Raw genomic sequence first — 25,288 nt, forward strand, 5'->3', positions numbered from 1 at the left:
GGAGCGCTTTGCTCGGCAGCTCGGAACAGGACTTCCCTCCCCCCGGTCTCTCCGTGGATAGATTGCTTTTTCCAGGCGGCACAATGCCCTACAGCGTGACTCTCAAGGGACCCTCCCCGTGGGGGTTTCGCCTGGTGGGGGGACGGGACTTCAGCACGCCACTGACCATCTCCAGGGTAGGTTCCGAGCGGCTGCGTCTTTCCCACCTATGGTCGTTAGGATGGATGGGGTTTGATTCCGACTGGCCAACATTTCACTTTCATTAGTTGCAGTGTTAGCCAACAGCGCAGGTGGGATTGACATCTTGTCAAATGTCCATTATTATTATTATATTAGAAATATTGTTTCTTTATCCGCTCTGCCGCTTCAAGTAGGGGTGTCCAAGTTCATTTAAAAAATATTACAGGAATAAAGTCATAATTATGGAAAGGAAAAAAAAGTGAAAAAAGTCAAATTCTAACACAAAAAAGGCCCAATTTTACAATAATAATATTACAACATTATTATTATTATTGTTAGTATTATTGGGAAGCAAAGAGTTCAAAGTTGTAATTTTTGGAAAATGAATTGGGAAAAGTTATATGAGAAGAAAGTCATATTTTGACATTTTATATATATATTATTTATGAAGAAAGTGAAAATATTTGGAAAAAAAAATGAAGAAAGTGAAGTTGATGCTTTTTTCACCTACTGGATGCAGTTTTTTTTTTTACTTTATATAAAACTTTGCTTTAAAAAAAGCGGCTAAGTTGCATCCTGTCATTTTTCCCGACGTGGCCGTCGCTGGGAAAACCTTTGGATGCCCCCGCCTTAGCGCTTCCAAAGATACTTGCTTCAATTGCTCATACTTCATCCAAGACTTCATGTCAGATGGCCGCGTTGTTTGACTGAAGATCCGCTTTGCACATCAAGTTCAAATCCCATGTTGCCAGTCATACCAGTTCCACTAAACTAGAAACTAGAAACCAGAAACCAGAAACCAGAAGCCAGACCAGCTCACCTCTTCTTTCTTTTGTTTAAAGTTTGGGTGATGATGATGTTTATGTACGAGAAGGCGGAGCTACAGCCGGTGCGGAACCCCGGTGAACTTTCCCGACCCTCGGTATATGGGTCAGGCGTCGGAGCGCTGGCAGTAGCCACTCGCTCATGCCGGGCCAGAGTAAACACACGGCACTCCCACTGCAGGGCTTGTGGAAAGGCGGGGATGGGGGCGGGGGTGAGGGGGGGCCTGGCCGTGGTGGCCCCGAGGGGGAGGCGCCGACATTTGTTTTTCTTCAGTGCTTATTGGCGCTGCTGACGGATTCCAGGTGTTCCCCCCCCAAAAGTCCAAGCGATGAGATTGATGGCGTGCCCCCACAGCAGGGGGAGTAGATCCACGGCAGGACGCTAGGCGCCCAATTGGAGCCGGGATGAGAGGTTAGTTTAGTCTGGAGTCCTGACTTGGAGCTTCAGGCCGTGTCGATACTTGACTAGACTAGAGGTTCAACACGTCTGCTCTGGACTTTTAATCCGTGTGGATTCACGAGACGGGGAGATCAATAATTTCACCCTCGTCTCATTTTCTGGAAAAGCGGTCAGCAGATTTCCAGGTTTTCCATGAGAGAGGGTGACGCCGCCCGAGCCAGGGATTGGTGTGTCTGTGCTTTTTGCTATCTTGGAGAGGTCCAGGTGGCTGGTGCTGGTCCAAAGGTTGCACCGGAGTCCAATGGCGTCAACAAGACCAAAGTCCTCCATAAGGTTGCTGATGTTTCCTTTGGCTTTAAACACGGCCAGAGGCTTGAATGATTGACATCGACCGCCACTTCCTGTCTGGCTTTAAACGCCAATACTTGAAAACTATGATGAATGACGGCAGCTGGTTCTTATGTGAGCGCCCCCCCCCCCCCCCCCCCCCCACGGTTGGCATGGAGGCTTGCAGGCCATGGTGTCTGGGAAGTACACATTCTGTGGCTGATGTTACTGCGTAGACATTTGGAGAGGACGCGTTAAAAACGTCAGCCAGGTGATTGGCGGTCTGCTGCCGGGACGCGCTGGCTCAAACACAGCATCACAAAGCTCAACCAGACTCAACCAGACTCAACCAGACCCCCCCAGATCCCACACAAGACCACAATACCACTGTTGCCACACAATTGTTGTTATTGTCACCACAATACCACATACTACGACACATACTGCAATACATACTGCCACACATACAACACATACTGCAACACATACTGCAACACAACACTGCGACATATACTACGACACATACTGCAATACATACAGCGACACATACTGCAATACATACTGCGACACATACTACGACACATACTGCAACGCATAATACGACACATACTGCAATACATACTGCGACACATACTACAACACATACTGCAATACAACACTGCAACACATACTACGACATACTGCAATACAACACTGCAACACATACTACGACACATACTGCAATACATACTGCAACGCATACCACAACACATACTGCAATACATACTGCAACGCATACTACAACACATACTGCAATACATACTGCAACGCAAACTGCAATACATACTGTGACACAAACTGCAATACATACTGCATGAGACATCAATAAGAAGTACTTTTCCATAATAGGGAACCTTAAAGGGACCTTGAAGGGACCTTGAAGGGACCTTGAAGGGACCCCACGTCCAGGTCTGTCCGTCACATACCAGAGGAGGACCATGTGACCTAGAGCTGCTGGTGGTTGTTTTGCTGACGACGCCACTTAATCCTCGACCTCACGGCGCTCCGTGGCAGCGACTTTTTTCTTTTCAGGGTTCCGATCACAGATGGTCGTGACCCGTGTCAGGTCCACAAGCTAAGCAAAAGAACTTCCTGGAGCCGAGCGGTGGGAGAACAATGCGAGGACATTGGTGGATGTCTGCCACTTCCTGGTCATGGAGTACTACGTGATTCATTGGCCGCCCGAGGACGTGCCATCAAAGTGGATCCCAAAGTGGATCCCATGAAATGTTAGCGTCTTTAACGTCCAAGATCGATGCCAATATTTTGTCTTGGTTGGCGTACAATATCTTGTAACTTTATTAATATGCCGTGTGTACAGCCATGTTCTTACGTAATGTATTTTTTAAATGACAAAACGTCCTTGTTTGCACTCAATTAGCTTGCTAACAGTAGATTGATAGTAGATTGATCATGTCACCACATGCATCCAGATATACATGTACAATGTACTGCTATGTACTCATACTTATAAAGAGTAAATATATGTAGGAGGTAGATCTTTGGGACTTGGCCATGGTAGGCTGGAAAAGCGAGACATCTTGGATGTAAACACCCGAGGGCAGGAATGGGCGCCCAACACCTGGTTGGTTTAACGACTTGACTTGATCGTGTTATCATGACTCATCAGTGATATTCACCATTCCAGACATTAGCAAACGCACACTCATGTTCCCGATGACTCCCCTTTCTGTTTGTGGTTCTGGTGTCCCCCCCCCCCGCATCGAGTCATCACTTGCAGCCTGTTTGGTCAAAAAGAGCCACAAGTCTGGATTGCTGATGTGTCCACTGTAAACACCAGCGTACTTCACGCTTGGCCAAAGGGAAGATTTGCACCTGGCACACCACCTAGCACACCACCTAGCACACCAGCGCACCTAGCACATCACCTAGCACACCATCACACCTAGGACACCACCTAGCACACCATCACACCTAGCACACCACCTAGCACACCAGCGGACCTAGCACATCACCTAGCGCACCATCGCAACTAGCACATCACCTAGCGCACCATCGCAACTAGCACATCACCTAGCACACCATCACACCTAGCACATCACCTAGCACACCATCAGACCTAGCACATCACCTAGCACACCATCACAACTAGCACATCACCTAGCACACCACCTAGCACACCACCTAGCACACCAGCGGACCTAGCACATCACCTAGCACACCATCACACCTAGCACACCACCTAGCACACCATCACACCTAGCACACCAGCGGACCTAGCACATCACCTAGCGCACCATCGCAACTAGCACATCACCTAGCGCACCATCGCAACTAGCACATCACCTAGCACACCATCAGACCTAGCACACCACCTAGCATACCATCGCACCTAGCACACCACCTAGCACACCATCAGACCTAGCACACCACCTAGCATACCACCTAGCACACCATCGCACCTAGCACACCACCTAGCACACCATCGCAACTAGCACATCACCTAGCGCACCATCGCAACTAGCACATCACCTAGCACACCATCAGACCTAGCACACCACCTAGCATACCATCGCACCTAGCACACCACCTAGCACACCATCAGACCTAGCACACCATCAGTCAGCCCAAAAATGGCCTTCATGCATCCCGCAGTAACTGGACTGGAATAACGTCCCCTGAAGAAATCCACCTGAAGAAAGTCATAAAGATGGAGAGTAGATGTCTCATGAAGATATACGATATATTTTTAATAGCGACAATAAAGCGTCCTAGGGTCTAGTGCGTCAAATTAGAAGGCGATGGCGGCCACGGCGGAGACACCCGCTTATGCAAAGTTGGTTTGTGCACTTGCCAAAATGTCCTGCAGTTCACCCAAACGTGATGTCATCAAACACGAGCCGCATTGGACTTCAGTCTGGATGATCTGTAATTGGATCAAATACAAACACGTCTGGATGATGTCATGGCGGCCATGTAGCATTTTCACAAACTAGCATGTCTCTTTCGTTCCCAGCCAAAGCCTTCCTTCAGCATATGTATATGCATATGTAGTCATATTTCAGCATATGTATATGCATATGTAGTCATATTTCAGCATATGTATATGCATATGTAGTCATATTTCAGCATATGTATATGCATATGTAGTCATATTTCAGCATATGTATATGCATATGTAGTCATATTTCAGCATATGTATATGCATATGTAGTCATATTTCAGCATACGTATATGCATATGCAGTCATATTTCAGACGTTGCCGCTGTTAGCGATTAGTGGCGATTGAGGCTGTTGGCGCCCCCTATGGTTGCTCGTGGGGAAGTCATGATAATATCCAAAGTCCTTTAATTGATATATTGTGTTATATCATATCATATATGATATTTTTAACAATATTTGTATTATTGTAAGACAATAAGAAGAAAGTGGTGAGATTGGAAGAAAGTGGATCCAATTTTTATTATTGTAAGACTCGAACTGCAAGCTAACATTTGGGTATGAGCTGCTAGCGTTGATGCGCTCAGCATAGGGCCGTGTGTGTGTGTGTGTGTGTGTGTGTGTGTGTGATTCATTCTCCACTTTATCAGTGTCCTGACCCCGAGGTAATGTTTTGTGTAATGTTTTGTGTGTGCGTCTGCACTTTGGTCCACGGTGACACAACACGGGCCCAAGAATAAAAACACCCAAACACGGCGGGCGGAGGTGGGCGGAGGTGGTGCTAAATGGCGTGGGTAAAGCTTGACCTCCTGTCGCAGGTCGTCAGCTCATGCGAGACTGAGCCGGTTTTCCTCGGACTTGGGAAGTGTCATTCATGCTTTACTGCTTTGCGGGACTTGTGCGCGTACAATTATCGTTGAGGCAGGTTGGCTTCACACACACAGACACACACTTCTCACAATGACCTCTCAGTTTACTGGAAGTGAGTCATGGGCAAAAAGAGGGGTGCTCGGGGGACTGGGGGGGGCGGGGTGCGCAGCAGTCAGAGGCTGTAAATTCGGAATTCCACAAGTGAAGCACACGACTCAGCTATTAGCACTTGATGGAGCGTGAACTTCAGTTCCTTTGCTCTTAAAATGCTTGCTAGTTAACGGGCGTAGTGCAAGCGCCTCGTAAAGAGTCGCCGCGTGGAGCCAATTGGACCCAATCACGTTAATGCCGCCATTTTTGCCTTGGAACGCATTGCTAACATCACTCCACTGTGACACCATAATGCGCCCCCCCCCCGCGGTAGGACATTATCTGTACAGGCGGCCATCTTGCCGGGATGAAGATGACGGAGGCGTCGGCTTCAAAACACATGATGACAGGAGGAAGGCGACTGGCGCGGCGCTCCACAAGCAAGGCACTCATTAACTGCAACCTCGTCCCGACTAATCTGCTGCGGGTGCAATTCCGCAGGCAGGTGGTAATTTCAAGCTCCGCTAAACGTTAGATCCAGTCGGACGGCGTTGGGAATGGCTTCTAATTTGCTGGCTTGAGGATGCGGGGAAAAGTATCACAGTCAGGAAAAGAAAATGAAGCGCAGGTTCAGGCTGCGCCGTTTTTAAATGAGTTCATTAGTGAGAATTTTTTTAAAAACGTCCTGTCCTGAGATGGAAACGTGACCACATTTGTCATTCACAGGAAAAGCTCAATCAGACTGGGAGCTACGGCATGACAGGATAATACTTGTAGCGTGGACGCCGACATCCGTCAGGCAGGATTGGCACCACCAACACAGTGGTGTCCAACAGCTGGCACGGTGCTCATGTCCCAGCAGAAGCTGCAGTAATTCCACATTTAATCAACGTTAATAAGGACTAGTCATGTGGCATAAATAAGACTTTTATCTATTTCATCTATTTTGGAAATTCCCAGCTTCCTGGTTCATGGAGTGGGGCTTCCCACAATAGGGAATGCCAGAATAATTCAGGGAGTTTTTTCAAATGCGTACCTAACCTACTTCCAACGTAGCACGTGATTGCTTAAGGACTCTGATGTAATAGCGCTAATTAAGTTTACTAAGATGCTGTGACAGTCCGGAGCAGCCCAGAAAAATAGCGTCGGAGTAAGAAGAGGAAATGATTGTCACATGTTCTCTGTCCGTATGGATGGACGGAGACCACTAGGACACCCACCTCACTCCTCAGCCGCCCCAGAGGGGCTGGGATGTCGCCATGGAATGATGGATCGCAGGGCAGCAGCTCACCGAGGAAAACCGGTCCAAGTAGGATGCGGTCGATCCGTGGTTCCCAAACCTTTCAGTGGCATTCCCCTTCAGACATGCACCCCCTTCTCCTGCACGGTAACACAGTAGTTGGGATAGCAGTGACAATTGGGAAGTAGTAAAACTCAAGTGGGATTATTTCATTTGAGGTATTTTTTCTCTCACATACTTTTATTTTTCAATCTGACTGAAACAATACCATAACATTGATGTTTTTATATCCATGTTAGCCTGTGATGACTGGTTGGGGACTGTTTAGTTGGACTGGTTTCTTTCCTTCTTCTGTACTGGACTATGTAGGGTAGGATGATGATATTGAACTGGTTGCTCTTGGCACGTAGTTGGGTGCCTCAAGCTGGGTGGGGGTGCTTGGATGTGGGGTTTTTATTCTGGTAGACAAGGAATAATATATGTTTTGTTGGGATGAGGTTGGAATCTGGGTGGTTAGGAGGGTGGGACTAGATAACATGTGTACGTTTATATGTACATAGGTATTTTTATTTGTATTGATTTTGGTTGGTTGTGTTTTGGATGTTTTTCACGTTTGAAATAAAGAAGAAAAAAAAAATCATCAAAGGTACTTATTTGTTCATCTAACGCACACCCAACAATATACTTCTACTTTCTTCTGCCCTGTAGTACCTGTGTACTACTACTGTGTACTACCAGCTGTGGTTGTTGACACGAGGCGTTCCAGTGTTGGGCGCTAATGTGGTTAAGCCATTTTTTTTCACCTCCCCCTACGGAAACCCAGCGTTGGGAACCTTGGCGGTCAATGAAGGGATTACCCAGCATGAACCCCCCCAACCCCCGATAGATAGCAGCTAATGCTAACGGAACATTCCGTAGTGCTGACAATGCTTTCCATCCTCCTTACGTCATTTCTTCTCTCCAGGTAACAGAAGGCAGCAAGGCGGCCCAAGGCGACCTCTGCCCCGGCGACACCATCCTGGCCATTAACGGAGACGCGACCGAGCACATGACCCACATGGAGGCGCAGAACCGGATCAAGAACTGCACCCAGCAGCTCGCGCTCGTCATCAGCAGGTATTTCCCACCAGTAGATCCATGGGAAGCTTTCTCAAGTGCTGAGTTCATCTGGCCAGGCCAACGTCGCCAAAGTAGTCATCCTGACTTGAAGGACGCTGTGTGGTTTTGGGCTTCCTTTGCCAACTGGCGGACAGCGAGGACTGGAAGTTGGCTGTGGTCAATGAAAGTCAGACAAAGTCCCGAGTCAGGAACTTTTCTCTTTTGGACTTCTAAGTCGGTCCAGCGTGACTGGTCCACCGGTCCACAGGTCTGGTCCACAGGTCCACCGGAGGAGCTTCTGTGCAGCTGCAGCAGCAGAGTAGCGCCACGCCCACACTTCAGCAGCTATTTTTACAACCGCTAACCACTTTTATTTCTGCTTATGCGACAGGAAGTTGACGTACACATCACGCGGTGATGACGTGATTGGGTGTCATAAAACCAAACGGGCATCAGGGCTGACGAGCTTATTCCATTTGGTTGTGATCTTGGTCCAAAATATTACCGAGCCGCTGTCGATGTCGTTGTTCTTTCCTTGGATTTCTTGTGCCTTAGCGTCCATCCAGTTGGAGTTCTTCTCTGCCGTTGGAATAACTGTGGCACAAACGCAAGAAGTAATCTGAATCATGAAGTGACGTCTAGCGGTTTTCCGTCTATTAGGAGACAGTCAGTAGTATTTGGCTCGTCTTTTTTGGTGGTCTTCGGCCAAACGGCTTCTTCTCTGCCGTCACGTTCCGCCTCCTCTGTTCTCTGTTTCACTCACAGCATTAGTTCTCTTATTCTTCTACTTTCTGATGTTGCCAGTCGTAGAACCAATGGAGGCGGGGCCTTTCCTGGCTGGGCCTTCGGTGGGGACTTACCCATCAAATCCGCTTGGTAATACCACCACTTTACCACTAGACCGCTATTGTATCAACCATCAATAATGAACTTGTGATTTTTGTTTTGACGGTGGGTTGACAACCTGTTGCAGTGACTAGCTAGCGCTAGCACGCTACGACTATCAATCGCTGTGGCCTTGTTTTAGCCGTTTGCTTGTCACGCTATACGCTGCATGTTTCTCCAACTGGTCAATCTAAGGATTTACGGCAGATTCTTGTCGATCGAGAAGGGCTGCCTCCGACGCTATCGTATCTCTCACTTGTCAAAGTGGATATCTGGTTTATCGTTCCAAAAATTGAACACCCAAGGAAGGAAGTAGACTTCCTGGACGACATTCATCCAGTGCTCTCGTGTGCTTAGGCCAGCAGGGAAGGCATTGCTGGCCGTGAGCAAAGTGTTCCTGCCCTACGCTTTGGTCACCGAGGTTCCAAATTCCTCCTCCAAAGTAACTCCAAGTAAATAACGTTGATGAATCACCCTTCATCTTGCATCGGGGCTGACTAGAATCTAACAAGGTGTCATGGAGCGGCACCGCAGAGGCCGTTGGTATGCGACCTGGCGGGCCATATATTGGCTGGACGGAGGGAGGAGGGGCGAGGTGTGCACATCTGGGATACTTTTACAGAGAGCCGGGGAAGGGGGCGGGCTTTGGAGAAATACTGCCTGTGAATGGTTTGGTAGCGATAGCAAAGCATCAGATGCTAAATTCCTGCCACGGCGAGTACAAACCAAAAAAGATGCAGTAGTTGCATCACGTTGCTGGAAATAAAAAAAAAAAGCCGACAGAGATTCCACGTTCAATAGCCACAATAGGAATAAAAGTTGATTAGTAACTTTATTCGTATATTTGAAGAAAGTCTGCAACAGTCGGCTCCTCCTGAAGCCATTTTTATACTTAATGGAGGATATTAGCCAGCTGCCACATGAAATATTTCATATGTAATTGCAAGCATGGCTCCCAGTGCTGACTCACTAGAACTTAATCCCCACAGAGGACAACAGTTCTTGGCCTCCATGAAGGGACCGGGCCATAAACCACTCCACGCCGTCAAAGCAGAAAGCAGGAGAAACAGGAGACCTGTAATTTGGTTGCTGCTGCCCATGGACAAATATACGAGTCTGCACGTCTGCATGAGAAGCTAAATTACAGTGCACTCTGCATCTGAGGTCTGCTGTGATGCAGGAATGTTTCCTTGGATGATTCCACGTCCATTACTGTCGCAGACCACATTTTTCATCATTCCAATTACGGAGCGTTTGAAGGAAGGCCGGGATCACGGGAGAATGGGCTCAGAGGCTTGTTGACCGGACATTCAACCTTGACAGTGGTTAGGTAGTGCATGGGGGGGGTCACGTTCCACTGTACATATTCCGCCCTTTTCCTGCACCCATGTTGCCAGCCCCACCCTACGTAACACGTGGTGTTCTTATATCCAGACGTCACTCTCTCACCGTATTTCACACACGTATTCATGAATAAACGCCCACATTAGTCCAAAATATTGGAATAAAGGCCATATGTAATATTCTGGTCACTGATCATGGCGTCGCAGTGGTACAGTCATAACGTCTTCATCCGTGCATGGAAGGACTATGGAATACTCGGATTTTTTTCAAGATGCTAAAGTTTACTCTTTTGAACGCATATTGTTTTGAGTACCCAAATTCTTAAGCGGCCGCTCCAACTAACCAGAACTCCGTTCCTCATCGCCAAAGTCTGACCAGAAGTCTGAACCGTTAATGCTAAAATCCCAACTGTCAACTATGATGCAATGCATGACAAATGTTCCCTCTCACCAAGAAGACAGTACTTCACGTTACAGTGTCCGCCATATTCAGCATTTAACAGTCCATTTAACGTTTCAGTTCTGCAGTTTGGTTCCTGTCTGACTCATCTTTGTAGAACCAACTTCTGAAAAACTGAACAGAATATTTCTTTCAACCTCTAATCCTCGCCCAGTCACCAAACTCCACCCCCAACCCCCAAACCACTAATCCTTGCCCCGAAAACTCACTTTCTCAGGATTATCCACCCATCGGGTCAGAAGAACCCACAAGAAGGGCTCTCCACGTGAAGGAGAAGGTTCCCGATGTTACATCTGCTGATGTCCACACAAATGAAACCAATCCGTGAATGCATGGACCAGCTGTAGAGGAAAACCTTTTCTCCCTGGAGATGGACTATTTGGTCGGTTTGATGCCTTGCTTCCCTCCACTGCTCCACTGTACCTGGTGGCGCCTAAACCCCGAACCGTTCTTCTTCTTCTGTTACCATTCCATTCCGTCTCTGTGCCGCCTCCAGTTCCACTTCTGCGGGGGCTGGCTGGAGAAAGCCGTGCGGTTCCAGAGGCCTCCAGAGGCAGATGGCGGTTGGGAAGCGTGCCAGGCGGCCGGGAAGGAGTCCCGCTGATGGATGTGCTGAAAAGAGAGTCGTGAAGAGCCTGTCTGGCTTGTTCTTCATTAACAGGACATCCTCGCCATGCAGGCATCCATTTCACTTGCATTCCACAAGAAAAAGTGCGGGATTAAGTCCAGACTGGGTTGCAATCCGTGGACCTCTCCGGGACAACCAGAATGGAACCCGGAGAAAAAAAGATTTGGGAATGATTCTTTGAGAAATTGAAGGAAACAAAAGTGGCTGGCAGCCCAAACGGCCACAAAGCTTGGTGCAAATCCTTCAAGTAGTTTTTGCCTAATCCTGTGACGCGGACTGGTCAGCATGTTTTATACTGGCAGAGAAAAGACAGGACTCTAGAGTGGATTTGCCCCCATTGGATTTGCCCCCGCTGTGTGACCTGTGAGTCACTGCTGAGGAATTAATGCTGCACAGGACCGAAGGAACGCAGGACTCCAGCAGGTGGGGGTGGGGACCAAAACCCAAACCAACACCCCACCCTTCAGCATGCTGGAGTGAGGTGTCTTTTGTGGTTGGTAAAAAATGGCCGTGCGGCAGGAAGTGGAGCAGACCTCCATGCACCATTCCCTGACGTCAGGCACCTCCATGAGGAATGGTCCCCTCAGGTGAGACGCTGATAATCACCTCCACTTGCCCTCTAAAATCCAAACAAGGCTGGTGCCACCTCCAGACGAATGATCGTGTCTCCTGCAGGACAGGCAACAGGAAGATCTACATTCTAAATTTGGAGATGATTGGTTTTCATGTTCCTCGTTGGGCTGGCAGCCAAAGCAAAGTGCAGCAGCTCCATCTTCCCATCAGGAGATGACACCTAGCCAAGGGAAGGACCAAGTAGTGTAGGTCATTAGCCTTGATGGCTGCCCGTGTCCTTCCACTCCTCATGTTGGTGTGGGATTCAGCATGGAAGATAAAGTCTGGAAAACCAGGGTGCACCCCCCCCCTCCCTCCTACACAACAAATCTGCTGTGGCCATCAGAAGGAGCAAAAGGAGGTAGGAATAACAGGATGGTTTCTGGCAGCCGGCAGCTGGAAACTGATGCTAAAGATCTTGTTTCCATCAGCCTGGAAGATAGCGCTTACTGCTCCATAAATCAGCAAAAGAAGCTTTTTATTTCCTTGGAAGGGCTTCACTCCTGAGAGCGCTTTCATGGGGGGGGGGGTCAGACAGAGCCGGGTTGGGAAGATGAAGTGAGTGGGTGATGAATAGAAGCCGGTCAGAAGGACCTTGCACTTCATCTTCTGGACTTCTTCCATCTGCCAGGCAGTAAGTTGTGTTCAATCCCCTTAGAGATGCTTTCCACAGTTTCCACTCTGGAAGAAAGCCCAAGTTGGGAAGAAGACGCGGACGTAGTAACTCATCCATGACGGACATCAACAGGAATTCTTCAAGTGAATCCTGGGACTGGTCTGATTATCCAAAGCGCCCCCGCCTCCATCTTCACCTCACAACAAAATGTCAAGTCAAGTGGCAACAAAAGGCGCTTCTTTTCTTGAGGTTGTTTGTGCCGTCGCCATGGAAACCAAACGACGCAAACAAGACAGCAGACAGAGGCATCTTCCAAAGACCCTCACTGGAGCGTTCTCCATCCCGCCACCTCCGTGTGTCCCCATCTCCCAGCCCATGACCTCAACTTTCCCAACTGATAAATCCATCATGGTTGCCGGGCAACCATGACCGCCGTCCTCTCCTCGCGCCCTGTGGTGTATCCTTCCCTCTTAGCAACCAAACAGCATGGCGATGACATCGTAGCCAGGCCATGGCGCTAGAAATAGTTTGCGGCGTGACACGTGATGATGACACCAGAGAGAAATGAGTAAGGCCTGTCAGTGATGCACGTTGCCATGGCAGCCGGTCGGTGAGTCACGGTCTTTCTTGTTAAGTCGGCGCAACTGGAGTTAATTACAGGCAACATCCAGATATACTCGTTATCTTGCTATCAGACGTTAGCACGCTTCTGGAAAGTTCTGGCGTGTTGACGACTTTATCTGATACCGAGGTGAAAATGTGCAGAGCGACATGCGAGTGGGCCGTAAAGAGGGGGCATGCATCACTTTTATTGGACATGCGATGGGAGGGGGTTCTAAAGGGGGTTTCACTGAACGACCACACGGGATTTGGCTCCGGTTCACTGAGTCCACATTGGTCAGGGGTCTCCACATTTGGGGAAAATTAGGTTGGGGAAAAAATTGTGGTAGAAGACGGATGGATGGCTGGAAGGGCCCTCGCTGGGAAATTGGGGTCACCCCTGACATGGGGACCACCGGCTTACAACAATACTGAAGTGACTTTGGCATTCTCAGGTCTGACCTAACACAGGAAGAATGAATTTGCGACATTTTCTTTGGAGGGTTTCCTCTAAGAATTCAACCTGTGGAGCCGACGTCTCGCTCCGAGATTTGATCTCATAAGAAACTCTTGTGGATCTTGTCTTTCAGGTCGGAATCGGGAAAAAGAATGTGGTCGCCGACAGTTGGCGAGGATGGCAAGACGAGCCCCTACATGGACCCCGATTCACAGGTAGATACCCTTTTTCATGGTCTCCAACACTCGGTTGGCGCACATTTCACCCATCAGATGCCTCAGTCCATGAGGACCATGCGTAGGGAGGGCCGGGCGGGGCCGGGCGGCGTCCATACAGTATCTGTAAGGAAATCTGGGAATGACTGCCTCTCCAAGCACGTACAGCCAAACCTTGGTCTTTGCATGCCCCCCCCCGTGTGAATGATTTCATCTTTTTACAACCCGAACCCCCAGCAGACGGAGGCGCCATCGCTGCACAAATTCCAAGACGTCCTTGGCCATCTTGGTGGGACACTACGCTGACGGTGCTTATTCCGTCATCCCAATCCGCCAATGTTTAGCATTTGACTTTCACTGTAACCAGCTCCACTCCACGAGAGCAAACAGCGGGAATGGCTTCTTTGAGTTTTAGGAACTTTTTCGGCCGTCATGATGGCCCATCTGAGTAGTAGCGTTTTCCGTAAAACGTATCTCAATGATTAGTGGTAGTTGTGAAGTATTGGAGATGTAAAGGCATCAGAACATGCCCGCACCAAGCATCATGGGAAATGATGTAGAAGGTTCATCTGCAGACCTCACTGGTCCAAGGATCTGGTCTCTGCAGGATCTGGGAGCTTCAGACGGCAAAGTGACGACAAGTTGAATTTTCTGCAAAGCTTTTGTTGTTTTAAATCTGACGTTCTTTTGTTCGTTCATGTTCGGGGAAATATCTCTCCAACTGCTCCGCGAGTTCCCAGCACGCAGCTTTGATCTGGATTCTAAAGTCCATTAAAACTTGATCCGAGTCTTTTGAAATCGGCCTGTTCGGATGAAGATGGTTTGCTCCAGACCACAACTTGCCATCTGGGGCAGTAAATAAGCATGACACTTTCCTCTCGCTCTGTTTATCATAAACACAATCCATAGAAACAAGCCTCGCTCCAGGAATAGCGTGGCCCGGGATCACGTATTCAAAAGGAGAACGCATCCCAATGTGGTCCACAACTGTCTCCCAAGACTGTGGATTGTTCTCCGTTGGTCTATTCCAGGCACAATGAAGTCTTTTTGAAGTCTGGAAAGCTTGCAGGTTTGGGAGCTCTTGGCGAGGAATGGGAGGCGTGTGCGGAAGTGTACACGTGCGAGTATGGAGGCTTTGAAAGAGACAATGAAGATATTGTCATGTGTCTGGGACCTTAGTCTTGTGAGGCACAAGATGGACTTCTAAATGAACAAAACCAGGGTGGGGAAACCACACAAAGAACTGAGGTAGCATCTATCCATCACCACATCAATAGAAGCTTGACATCTTTCCAGAGGAGTATTGTTCGCAGCTTGGAGACACAATGAAAGCGGCGTTATTGTCTCAGTGTGTCATTCATCGGCCTTTCTGCTGGAGGGGGGTAGAAGGGTTTGGTCTTTAGCTTCAGGTTGGAAACTCCAGCTTCACTCTTTAAATCTTGACGGAAAGCACATCCAAAGCACGAAAAGGCCAAACCGAAATGACTCACTCCAAAAATAGACGACGTCTTGCATCAGAGCGGCCGTGTAGCAACTAGTCAGCAAGCTGATGGATCAGATGATGTCATCACTACCACAACCAGGCGACAAGGTGCTGACTGGTTAACGGTTTAATACTGTGTAACTTGCATAGATACACACGGTTCCTACTGTTCACACCGAGGGGGGTCCAAGTCGGGGTGTCCAAGTCGGGGTGTCCAAAGGGTGGCCTTGTATCGGTTTGTGGTACATTTGAAAATATCATTTAAGAAGAAAGAAAAATCAGCCGTGATTTTGCTGAATCTTTCAAGTCAAAATATTATGGTAATGAAGTCATAATTACAGGAAGAACATTTACAAGACTAAAGCTAAAGTAGTTGAACAATTAAACTGCTGTAATTTGTGTGGAATCAAGTCAAAATATTATGGGAATAAAGTCATAATTCCGGGAAGAACATTTACAAGACTAAAGCTAAAATAGTTGAACAATTAAACTGCTGTAATTTCTGTGGAATAAAGTCAAAATATTATGGGAATAAAGTCATAATTACAGGAAAAATATTTACAAGACTAAAGCTAAAATAGCTGAACAATTAAACTGCTGTAATTTGTGTGGAATAAAGTGACAATATTATGGGAATAAAGTCATAATTACAGGAAGAACATTTACAAGACTAAAGCTAAAATAGTTGAACAATTAAACTTCTGTAATTTCTGTGGAATAAAGTCAAAATATTATGGGAATAAAGTCATAATTACAGGAAGAACATTTCCAAGACTAACGCTAAAATAGTTGAACAATTAAACTGCTGTAATTTGTGTGGAATAAAGTGACAATATTATGGGAATAAAGTCATAATTCCAGGAAGAACATTTACAAGACTAAAGCAAAAATAGTTGAACAATTAAACTGCTGTAATTTGTGTGGAATAAAGTGACAATATTATGGGAATAAAGTCATAATTACAGGAAGAACATTTACAAGACTAAAGCTAAAATAGTTGAACAATTAAACTGCTGTAATTTGTGTGGAATAAAGTGACAATATTATGGGAATAAAGTCATAATTACAGGAAGAACATTTACAAGACTAAAGCTAAAATAGTTGAACAATTAAACTGCTGTAATTTGTGTGGAATAAAGTGACAATATTATGGGAATAAAGTCATAATTACAGGAAGAACATTTACAAGACTAAAGCTAAAATAGTTGAACAATTAAACTTCTGTAATTTCTGTGGAATAAAGTCAAAATATTATGGGAATAAAGTCATAATTACAGGAAGAACATTTCCAAGACTAACGCTAAAATAGTTGAACAATTAAACTGCTGTAATTTGTGTGGAATAAAGTGACAATATTATGGGAATAAAGTCATAATTACAGGAAGAACATTTACAAGACTAAAGCTAAAATAGTTGAACAATTAAACTGCTGTAATTTGTGTGGAATAAAGTGAAAATATTAAGAGAATAAAGTCGTTAGTCGCAGAATCAAGCTGTGATATTTTGAGAAAAGAATGTCATGATGCTGAAACAGTAAAGACCAGTAAGACCAGTAAAGACCAGTAACGTATCAGTGTCAAAAGCAGCGTTTGTAGCCAATATTCTATAGTTATGGTTTTATAGAAAAATAGTGTAGACAAGGACGTCGCTTCTACAAATAAAACTAACTTGCTGTGGATTCGGAAAGTATGACGGGTTCCCTGCCCCCCCCCCAACATGGATCACTTCCGGTCAGCAAGGCCGTTTTGATTTGCTGGAATTATGAAACGCTCTATTCCTCCAACCTTGCCAATGAGCGGCGTTTCCATGGCAATAAAATGACTTCATGGTTTGAGGTCATTGCATGGCTGATTGAAGGAACAATGGCCGTGCTGTTTTCCAGTGACAAAGCATTTTTAAAGGGAAAGTTCTCGGTCATCTTCAATGTTTTTCCCTCCATCTCCCGTCTGTAATTGACGGTTTTAATGCTGACGTGCTCTCAGAAAGATTTTCCAAGCAAAGCGTCATTTAAGTTCAACTTAACTCATTTAGGTTCAACTTCAGCTTAGGAAGCGCTTAAAGCCCTTGGTGCAGCCCAGGGGTGTCCTGACCTTTTCCACCCAGGAAAGTCAAAGGATGTGAGGACCACGTTGATATTTTGTATGCGGTTGGTGGGAAAATATTTCAACTTTCTTCTAGTACGTTTTCTTCTTGTAATGATGACTTTATTCCATCATATTAGGACTTTTTCCCCAACCTCATTTTCATTGTTCTTGTTCTTTGTTTGTTTCTCATAATATTATGACTTACTTTTTTTCTGTTTTGTTTCAACTTTTCAGACATGACTTTTACTCAAAACAATACTAATTAATTTTTCTGGTTAGCATATGACTTCATATTTTGACTTTATTGTCGTAAAATGGTTTTTCAATTTTCAATTTCTGCTGTTTTTTTCCACGAACTATTTGAATTTTCTTATTATGACTCTTAAAAAATATATTTTTTCTTCAGTATTTCAGCATTATGCTACTAAAAATATAGGATTGTTCCCCATAATATTTGACTTTTTCTGATTACATTTTTTCCTCTTAATATTTGGACTCTAAAATCACTGGAATTTTTGGGCACCCCTGGTGAATCCTGTTGGTCAGCGTTCAACAGATTCCCGCTGTTAAATGTGGGAATGCGGTCCAGAAGGGATGCGGAAGCTGGCGTGCGGCCGGGAGGCCCGAGAACCGGCAGCTGAGGACAAACCCTCTCCGTGGATTTAATAGGAGCTGGCAGATGAAGCCCTCGCAGGAATTTCCGACCTTCCCTAGCTTGGAAGTGTGGTCCATTTAAAATGAAGAAGGAAAAAAGGACAAAGCGCTTGTTTCATGGATGCAACCAAGCTGCTTCCTTCCAGGATTTGTGAAAGGTTGCAGCTTCCAGCAATATGGATCTCCTCGGTGTCATGTGTTGCCAAAATGTGTTTACAGGGAACTTTGCTTCTTCATCCCATGCCAGGGAATCCAATCAAGCGACGTCTGCATTCATAGCAGAGTTTCTTCTTGGGGTTCGATTCTTGATGGGGTCGCTCATGGAGCCACAAGATTCATATTAGCTTTTTGTTTTCAAGGATTAAAACCAGATTCTTGTTTTGGACCTCCACTTTGTGCTGGCTGGGTGCATGGTGGCTTAGGGTGAAGCGCAGCAGAACAACTAAGGTTTCTGTTGGGTTGCACCGATGCTCATGGAGACCGGTGGTTCCAAAACTTTTTACAGTGGTGTACCCTTCAGACATCTCACCTGGAGGGGCCACTTGAGGGGGCTCGGGCATCTCATCCGGGCGTGCCCAGACCTTGGTCAGGCTGGAGGGGTTACGTCTCACGAATGCGAATGCCTGGGTGTCCTCCTGGTGGAGCTGGAGGAGGTGGCCGGGGGCTGGGGGCCCGGAAGTCTAGGAAATCAAAAACAACAGGAAGAATGGGTCAATATATTCATCGTAGACTTTTTCACCTGAGATGCAGTTTTTACTCCAAAAAAGCCCCCCCGCTCAAGAACTGTAACAGGATCAAGGACCCCAGCATCAAATAAGAATTATAGTGAAGGGTGAATACCCCCCACCCCCACCCCCCTTTTTAGCTTTCTGGAAATGTGGCCCCCACACCAATGTAGCCCAAGAGATCCCGGTCTGAGTGAAGTAACATTCCAGACCTGCAAGCCCTCCATTAAAAAGATGGATCCAGCTTTTATCCAAGACTATAAATGTTTAATCCCGAGACATCTTATCAGCGCATTCCCGCCATGGTAACCTTATCTTGTTTAGCCGCTCTTAGCACAACATGTCCGCCTGCTGCCACATAATCCCCACTGGGTCATCTGGGATCTTGGGGAACAAGGAGAGTTTGGGAGCAGAAAGACATGTCAAACGTTCTCATAGTACCTGTACTATGGTTACTATAAACATACTCATAGTACCTGTACTATGGTTACTATAAACATACTCATAGTACCCGTGCTATGCTTACTATAAACGTTCTCATAGTACCTGTACTATGGTTACTATAAACATACTCATAGTACCCGTGCTATGCTTACTATAAACGTTCTCATAGTACCTGTACTATGGTTACTATAAACATACTCATAGTACCCGTGCTATGCTTACTATAAACGTTCTCATAGTACCTGTACTATGGTTACTATAAACATACTCATAGTACCCGTGCTATGCTTACTATAAACATACTCATAGTACCTGTGCTATGCTTAATATAAACTTACTCATAGTACCTGTGCTATGCGTACTATAAACGTTCTCATAGTACCTGTGCTATGCTTAATATAAACGTTCTCATAGTACCTGTGCTATGCTTAATATAAACTTACTCATAGTACCTGTGCTATGCTTACTATAAACGTTCTCATAGTAGCTGTCCTATGGTTACTATAAACGTTCTCATAGTACCTGTACTATGCTTACTATAAACATAATCATAGTACCTGTGCTATGCTTACTATAAACATAATCATAGTACCTGTGCTATGGTTACTATAAACGTTCTCATAGTACCTGTGCTATGGTTAATATAAACTTACTCATAGTACCTGTGCTATGCTTACTATAGACATAATCATAGTACCTGTGCTATGCTTACTATAGACATAATCATAGTACCTGTGCTATGCTTACTATAAACGTTCTCATAGTAGCTGTCCTATGGTTACTATAAACGTGTGTACGAGTGCTCCTGTCATATAGAGGATCTTTGTTTATCATGAATACGGTGCATCTGTTTCAACTTGTGATTTCCTACGTTAAAGATGTAAAGCATATAGATTGTATACTAAAGGAAATATGTGAGCGTTCATGGATTGTAACCCAGCCTGCAGCCCCGAGGGGTCAAAGAGATGAAGGGCGCAACATGAAGGGTAGGGGGGGAACCTTAATTGAACTCATACGTCTTTAAAAGAGACCGTACACACTTATGGCAAAACACACACATACACACACACACAAACACACATGAACACACACACCCCCCCGCCCCTCCTCTACCTCCTGCGAGGGGTTTAATCCCTCTGGACCTTGGAAATGAAGCTTTGCTCCACTAAGCAAACACAAACCAGCCCTTCATGGCTCCCTGGGTCGGACCCTGGGGAGCCTGGCTGGGATGAGAGACAGATGAGCTGGGGGGGGTGCATGGGGGCAGAAAGGGAAAACAAGATGGGATCTGGCCAACAACCAGCCCGACCTTGGTGGAGGTCAGAGGTCATAGGGTCTCCCATTCTGGCATATCTGGTGGGTGCTAATTTTGGTGGAACGGCCTCGGTGACGGCCCCCAGGGGGGAGACGTACAAAGACCCTTTCAGTGTAAAAGTCCAGCTCTCTCGTGTCATAAAAGAGTCGATGAAACGTGATGACGACATCCACTTGGGAGGAGAAATGCTGAGCTTCACTCTGACTTTTGTTTGTTTTTGGTGCAGGTACCCTTTAAGGGGTGGGTGGGTGGGGGCGTCTAACGTCCAAAGATATGAGGAAGAGCAGACCTAGTTAGTTTAGGTCTGGACCACACCAGGCGATAACACCAGGCAGAGAAGCTCCAAGATGTAAACTTACTGGCGTGGAGCAGAGGAGGCTTCCAGAAAAGGCCTGATTATGGAGGATCTTCTTCATCTGTCTGGCTGCACGTGTGTGTGTGTGTGTGTTGCTGTGTGTGTGTGTGTGTGTGTGTGTGTGTGTGTGTGCGTGTGTGTGGTCCCAGCTAGCCAGCGCTGTGGACAGGACGTGATAACATCCAGCATTTCCATCTGCTGAGATGCTCCAGCTGGAAACTGTGGAATTAAAGTCTACGGTCACCAGGGTGGGCATTGGGTCTGGAGCATGGATGGGAACCAGGACTAACATCACCAGTCCCCGTCGTTGAAATGTTTTATCATGCAACATTAGCAACACGTTGGTATCATGCAGAGGAGGAAGTCAAGCAACAAATGACGTCCGTCTGATGCTAACGTTTGGATGCTAGCGGAAGTTTGGTGTAAATAAAGGACAGGAGCGACGGCTACAGACCTCGATCAAATTTGATTTCAATCAAACTTTATTTTGAGCTAATAAGTCCGATCAGCGGATGCCCAAAGAGGTCAACGACCTCAGCCGAAAGACAGAAAGTGTGTGTGTGTGTGTGTGTGTGTGTGTGTGCATCTGTGCTGCATTAGTGCGCCACATTCCTCCAAAGAGCTCCCGCAGAGCGAGAATGTCTAAAGGTTTGTTCCAGCACTTGGCGGACGTCATCGCCGAACGTGCTGTGTGATATAAAGGTACTCCGGCGGCACAGAAAACCAACACGAGGTGTTGTTGGCGAAGGTCTGGACGGAACGAGACGCAATTCCGGTTTTAAAGGCAAGGATGAGAAACATCAAGGTTTCATGGCTTCCCGTCTCTCCTCACAGAACTTCAGGCCCATTACCAGCGGCTACGCGAACTACAACCGCAAGCCCTCATACACCCCCGAGCCTCAGACCCCGCCGCCCCCGCACGTGCACAACGGCTACTCCAAGACCGCCGCCGGCAACCACAACAACAACGGCCACGGCTATCCGTACGGCAACGGGACCGGGACGCACGCCGCCGCGTTCAACAGCCCGGCCGGACTCTACGCATCCAACGGGAGCAACGGGGACAGGTCCCTGCCGGGGAAACTGGGGGGCCTCAGCCTGAGCTCCTCTCACAGGTGAGGAGCTTCCACAATGTATCCCACCAGGCATCCTTAGGTTGTTTATGACGCCGCGTCTGCCAGCGTTTCTGCTCAAAATAAAGCGTTGGGACAACTCTTGGTTGCGTCTGGGCTTAACAGGACGAGGGGGAGACTGGCCGCCCCCGTGGGCCGATCCTTTGTTTTTATTTAGCGCTGAGCTTTAACCAACTGGAAATAATTTCAATACAAAGAGTTGAAAAAGTACGGGAAAAATGTTACCTTGTGAAAACAATTTAAGTTGTCTTTTTGGATAAATTAGATTTTGTTTGCGAATGCTAGGATGCATGGAGTGACACACACACACACACACACACAAGTACACACGCACACACACACACACTTTCTCTGGCAGGCTGGTTTGTCTTTCATGTTTTGGCTAATAGGTCGGCTGGCCCTTGATCTGCTTTCATCTTGTGGCCCCCCAAGCCAACACGTCCCAACTGTGAGACAACATGGAGGACTATTACTCAACAAAATCACTCACGTCATCTTTTCCGTCTCGTCAAGCCCCGAACCCCCCACGCACTCCCCTGCGGGCCGCAATGGCGTGGACATGCAGTCGCACGTCTACAAGATGCTGACCGACTACGAGGAACCCTCCTCGGAGCCCAAACAGTCCGGGTCGTTCAAATACCTTCAGGGAATCCTGGAAGCCGAGGATGGAGGTGAGTCAGTCATCACGTTGTTTGTTCCTAATGCTTTCCAAGATCCGGATTGCTTCCACAAGCTTTGGATTGGGAAGGTGAGCTGGGATTAGACCGTCGTGAGATAAGAGTTGGATTGGGAAGGTGAGCTGGGATTAGACCGTCGTGAGATAAGCGTTGGATTAGGAAGGTGAGCTGGGATTAGACCATTGTGAGATAAGCATTGGATTGGGAAGGTGAGCTGGGATTACACCGCTGTGAGATAAATGTTGGATTGGGAAGGTGAGCTGGGATTAGACCGTCCTAAATAAACGTTGGATAGGGAAGGTGAGCTGGGATTAGACCGCCATGAGATAAGCGTTGGATTGGGAAGGTGAGCTGGGATTAGACCGTTGTGAGATAAGCGTTGGATTGGGAAGGTGAGCTGGAATTACACCGCCGTGAGATAAATGTTGGATTGGCTAGGTGAGCTGGGATTAGACCGTCGTGAGATTAGAGTTGGATTGGGAAGGTGAGCTGGGATTAAACGGTTGTGAGATAAGCGTTGGATAGGGAAGGTGAGCTGGGATTAGACCGTCGTGAGATGCTGTGATGATGATGATGATGATGATGATGTGTCGCTGCTATTGTAATCTAACAAGCTAGCAAGTTATCAGTCTAGTTTCTGTTTTTTGACTCCAAATGTGACATTTTTTTCAAACAGGCAATGCGTTTAGTTTGGAGCTCCCTTTTGTCCCATGGGGAAATGGTTGCCCATTCCTGGGGTCGGTGTGGTCAGATGACATAACAGTCTTGGTAAACAGTCAACAGTGGTCACTAGTTGGATGTACGTGCTTTCATCCGATCCATTTCATCACAAAGCGTTAACGGTGACCGCTAGCGCCACTCCACCACCACGCACGCTTTTCCGAGTAACCCCCTCCCAATTCCGAGCCATCTTCCCACAGCAGGGCTTCGCCGGTGGTGCGAGCAGCTGCTGGTGATACGTAAGAAAAGGAAACGAGCACCTGGGAAACCCTTGGCGTGTCTTCCAGCGTTTGTCACGGAACGACATCAAGCATTCCTGCTCCCACTGACATAGCTTTCCTTTTATAGCCGGACACAGACGGGAGACTTAAAAGGCGGAGATGGGGGGGGGGCGCAGAGGCTTTTCACATAGCTGGTGAATGCATGAGGACTGGAAGTCACGTTTCGCTCGGGCGATTTACAGTCAACAACAAGTTCACAATGGGACAATAAAAGGAGAAAAATGGCTGTCCTGTCTGCCTTTTGACCTTTTGGAAGCGGAGTTGCTGGGAGTCATGCGCATGGAATGTTTACTCTCTTCTGGTAAAAGCTGTCTTCAAAGATGCAAAGCATTCATTAAAACTGCAACCGCAGTAATAAACGCGTTGTTGAGTGAAGACCTCAATGACAAGTCAGCATTATTGTCTTTGGAATTGTACAATCTTCCCGGATTCTGGCAGCACTCGTGCAGTCACAGATCATGACACCACCACCGCCATGCTTGACTGTAGCCAAAACACAACTATGTTGCTACTCACATCTCGGTGTCATCAACTGCAGAGTCCAAGAGCCAGCAGCACTCATACACATTGCCACATTGTCTCGCTACTCACTTGTGCTGGATTGTATTCCTCTCAGTCAACTGCACAATCCCAGTATGAGCAGCACTCGTGCACACTGGAGGCAAAACACAATTATTTTGCTACTCATTTGTGTTGAGTTGTATTTCCCTAAATGAACCACAGCATCCCTGTGCCGGCAGCATTCGTGCACACTGTCACCACCTTGGTACTCACAACTATGTGTTGAGTTGTATTTACCTAAATGAACCACAGCATCCCTGTACCGGCAGCATTCATGCACACTGTCACCACTTTGCTACTCACAACTATGTGTTGAGTTGTATTTACCTCAATGAACCACAGCATCCCTGTACCGGCAGCATTCATGCACACTGTCACCACTTTGCTACTCACAACTATGTGTTGAGTTGTATTTACCTCAATGAACCACAGCATCCCTCTATTGGCAGCATTCGTGCACACAGTCACCACCTTGTTACTCACGTTCACTGGCTGCTGTCGCCTAAGTAAGCCTCGGTGGGAACATCCCTGCATGTTTCCCAGACGGACAAACGGGATTTTCCATCAACGTGTCTCGTATCTCCCAGAAGCCTCCAGCTAGACAAAGTACTAACTGGATGCTGACAGCGGAGATACAGTATGGCTTCTGTTATCATCAGATATCACTCCTACAGAGCAGACATCAGCGAGTGGCGTTGCCAAGGAGCGTCGCGGCGGGAGACACGCTGCGTGTACTGTGGTTAGCATCTCCTGGCGAGCCGAGGTGAATGACTGATGGTCCGTTTCACATGGCGTGCCGTGTGGTTTGGATGTCATGGCGTCGCTGGCATCGTGCCACTACCGTTGCGTGGGAAGGCGTCAGGCTAAGGAAGGTGGAGGCTGGTGGCCAACATTTTTATACACAATATACATATTGATTTTTTTGATTTAAGTGGATTTTGTGTACACTGATATTTATGGTGCATCTTAGTTGAAATAATTACAAGAAGAACATTTGCAATAAGAAAGTTGAAATTGGGGGAAAATGGGGGGAAGGAAAGAGCGCCAGGGAACGTCTGGGAAGTTGACTA

At 47.0% G+C, this 25,288-nt stretch overlaps 1 protein-coding gene across 1 annotated transcript in view; it reads left to right on the forward strand.

Annotated features, from left to right (window-relative positions):
* Positions 1–25,288, forward strand: part of pdlim4 (PDZ and LIM domain 4) — a 27,304-nt gene continuing 2,016 nt past the window's right edge. The window contains exons 1-5 of the mRNA XM_058086677.2: positions 1–176; positions 7,837–7,988; positions 13,705–13,786; positions 21,681–21,961; positions 22,493–22,650. Coding sequence (XP_057942660.2) covers positions 84–176; positions 7,837–7,988; positions 13,705–13,786; positions 21,681–21,961; positions 22,493–22,650 — 766 coding nt within the window. The 5' untranslated portion in view covers positions 1–83. The remainder of the gene's footprint in view (positions 177–7,836; positions 7,989–13,704; positions 13,787–21,680; positions 21,962–22,492; positions 22,651–25,288) is intronic.

The sequence above is a fragment of the Doryrhamphus excisus genome, linkage group LG21 (genome assembly GCF_037039965.1).
Source record: "Doryrhamphus excisus strain RoL-2023G ecotype Guam linkage group LG21, RoL_Dexc_Guam_v1.1, whole genome shotgun sequence".
Taxonomy (NCBI): Eukaryota; Metazoa; Chordata; class Actinopteri; order Syngnathiformes; family Syngnathidae; genus Doryrhamphus; species Doryrhamphus excisus.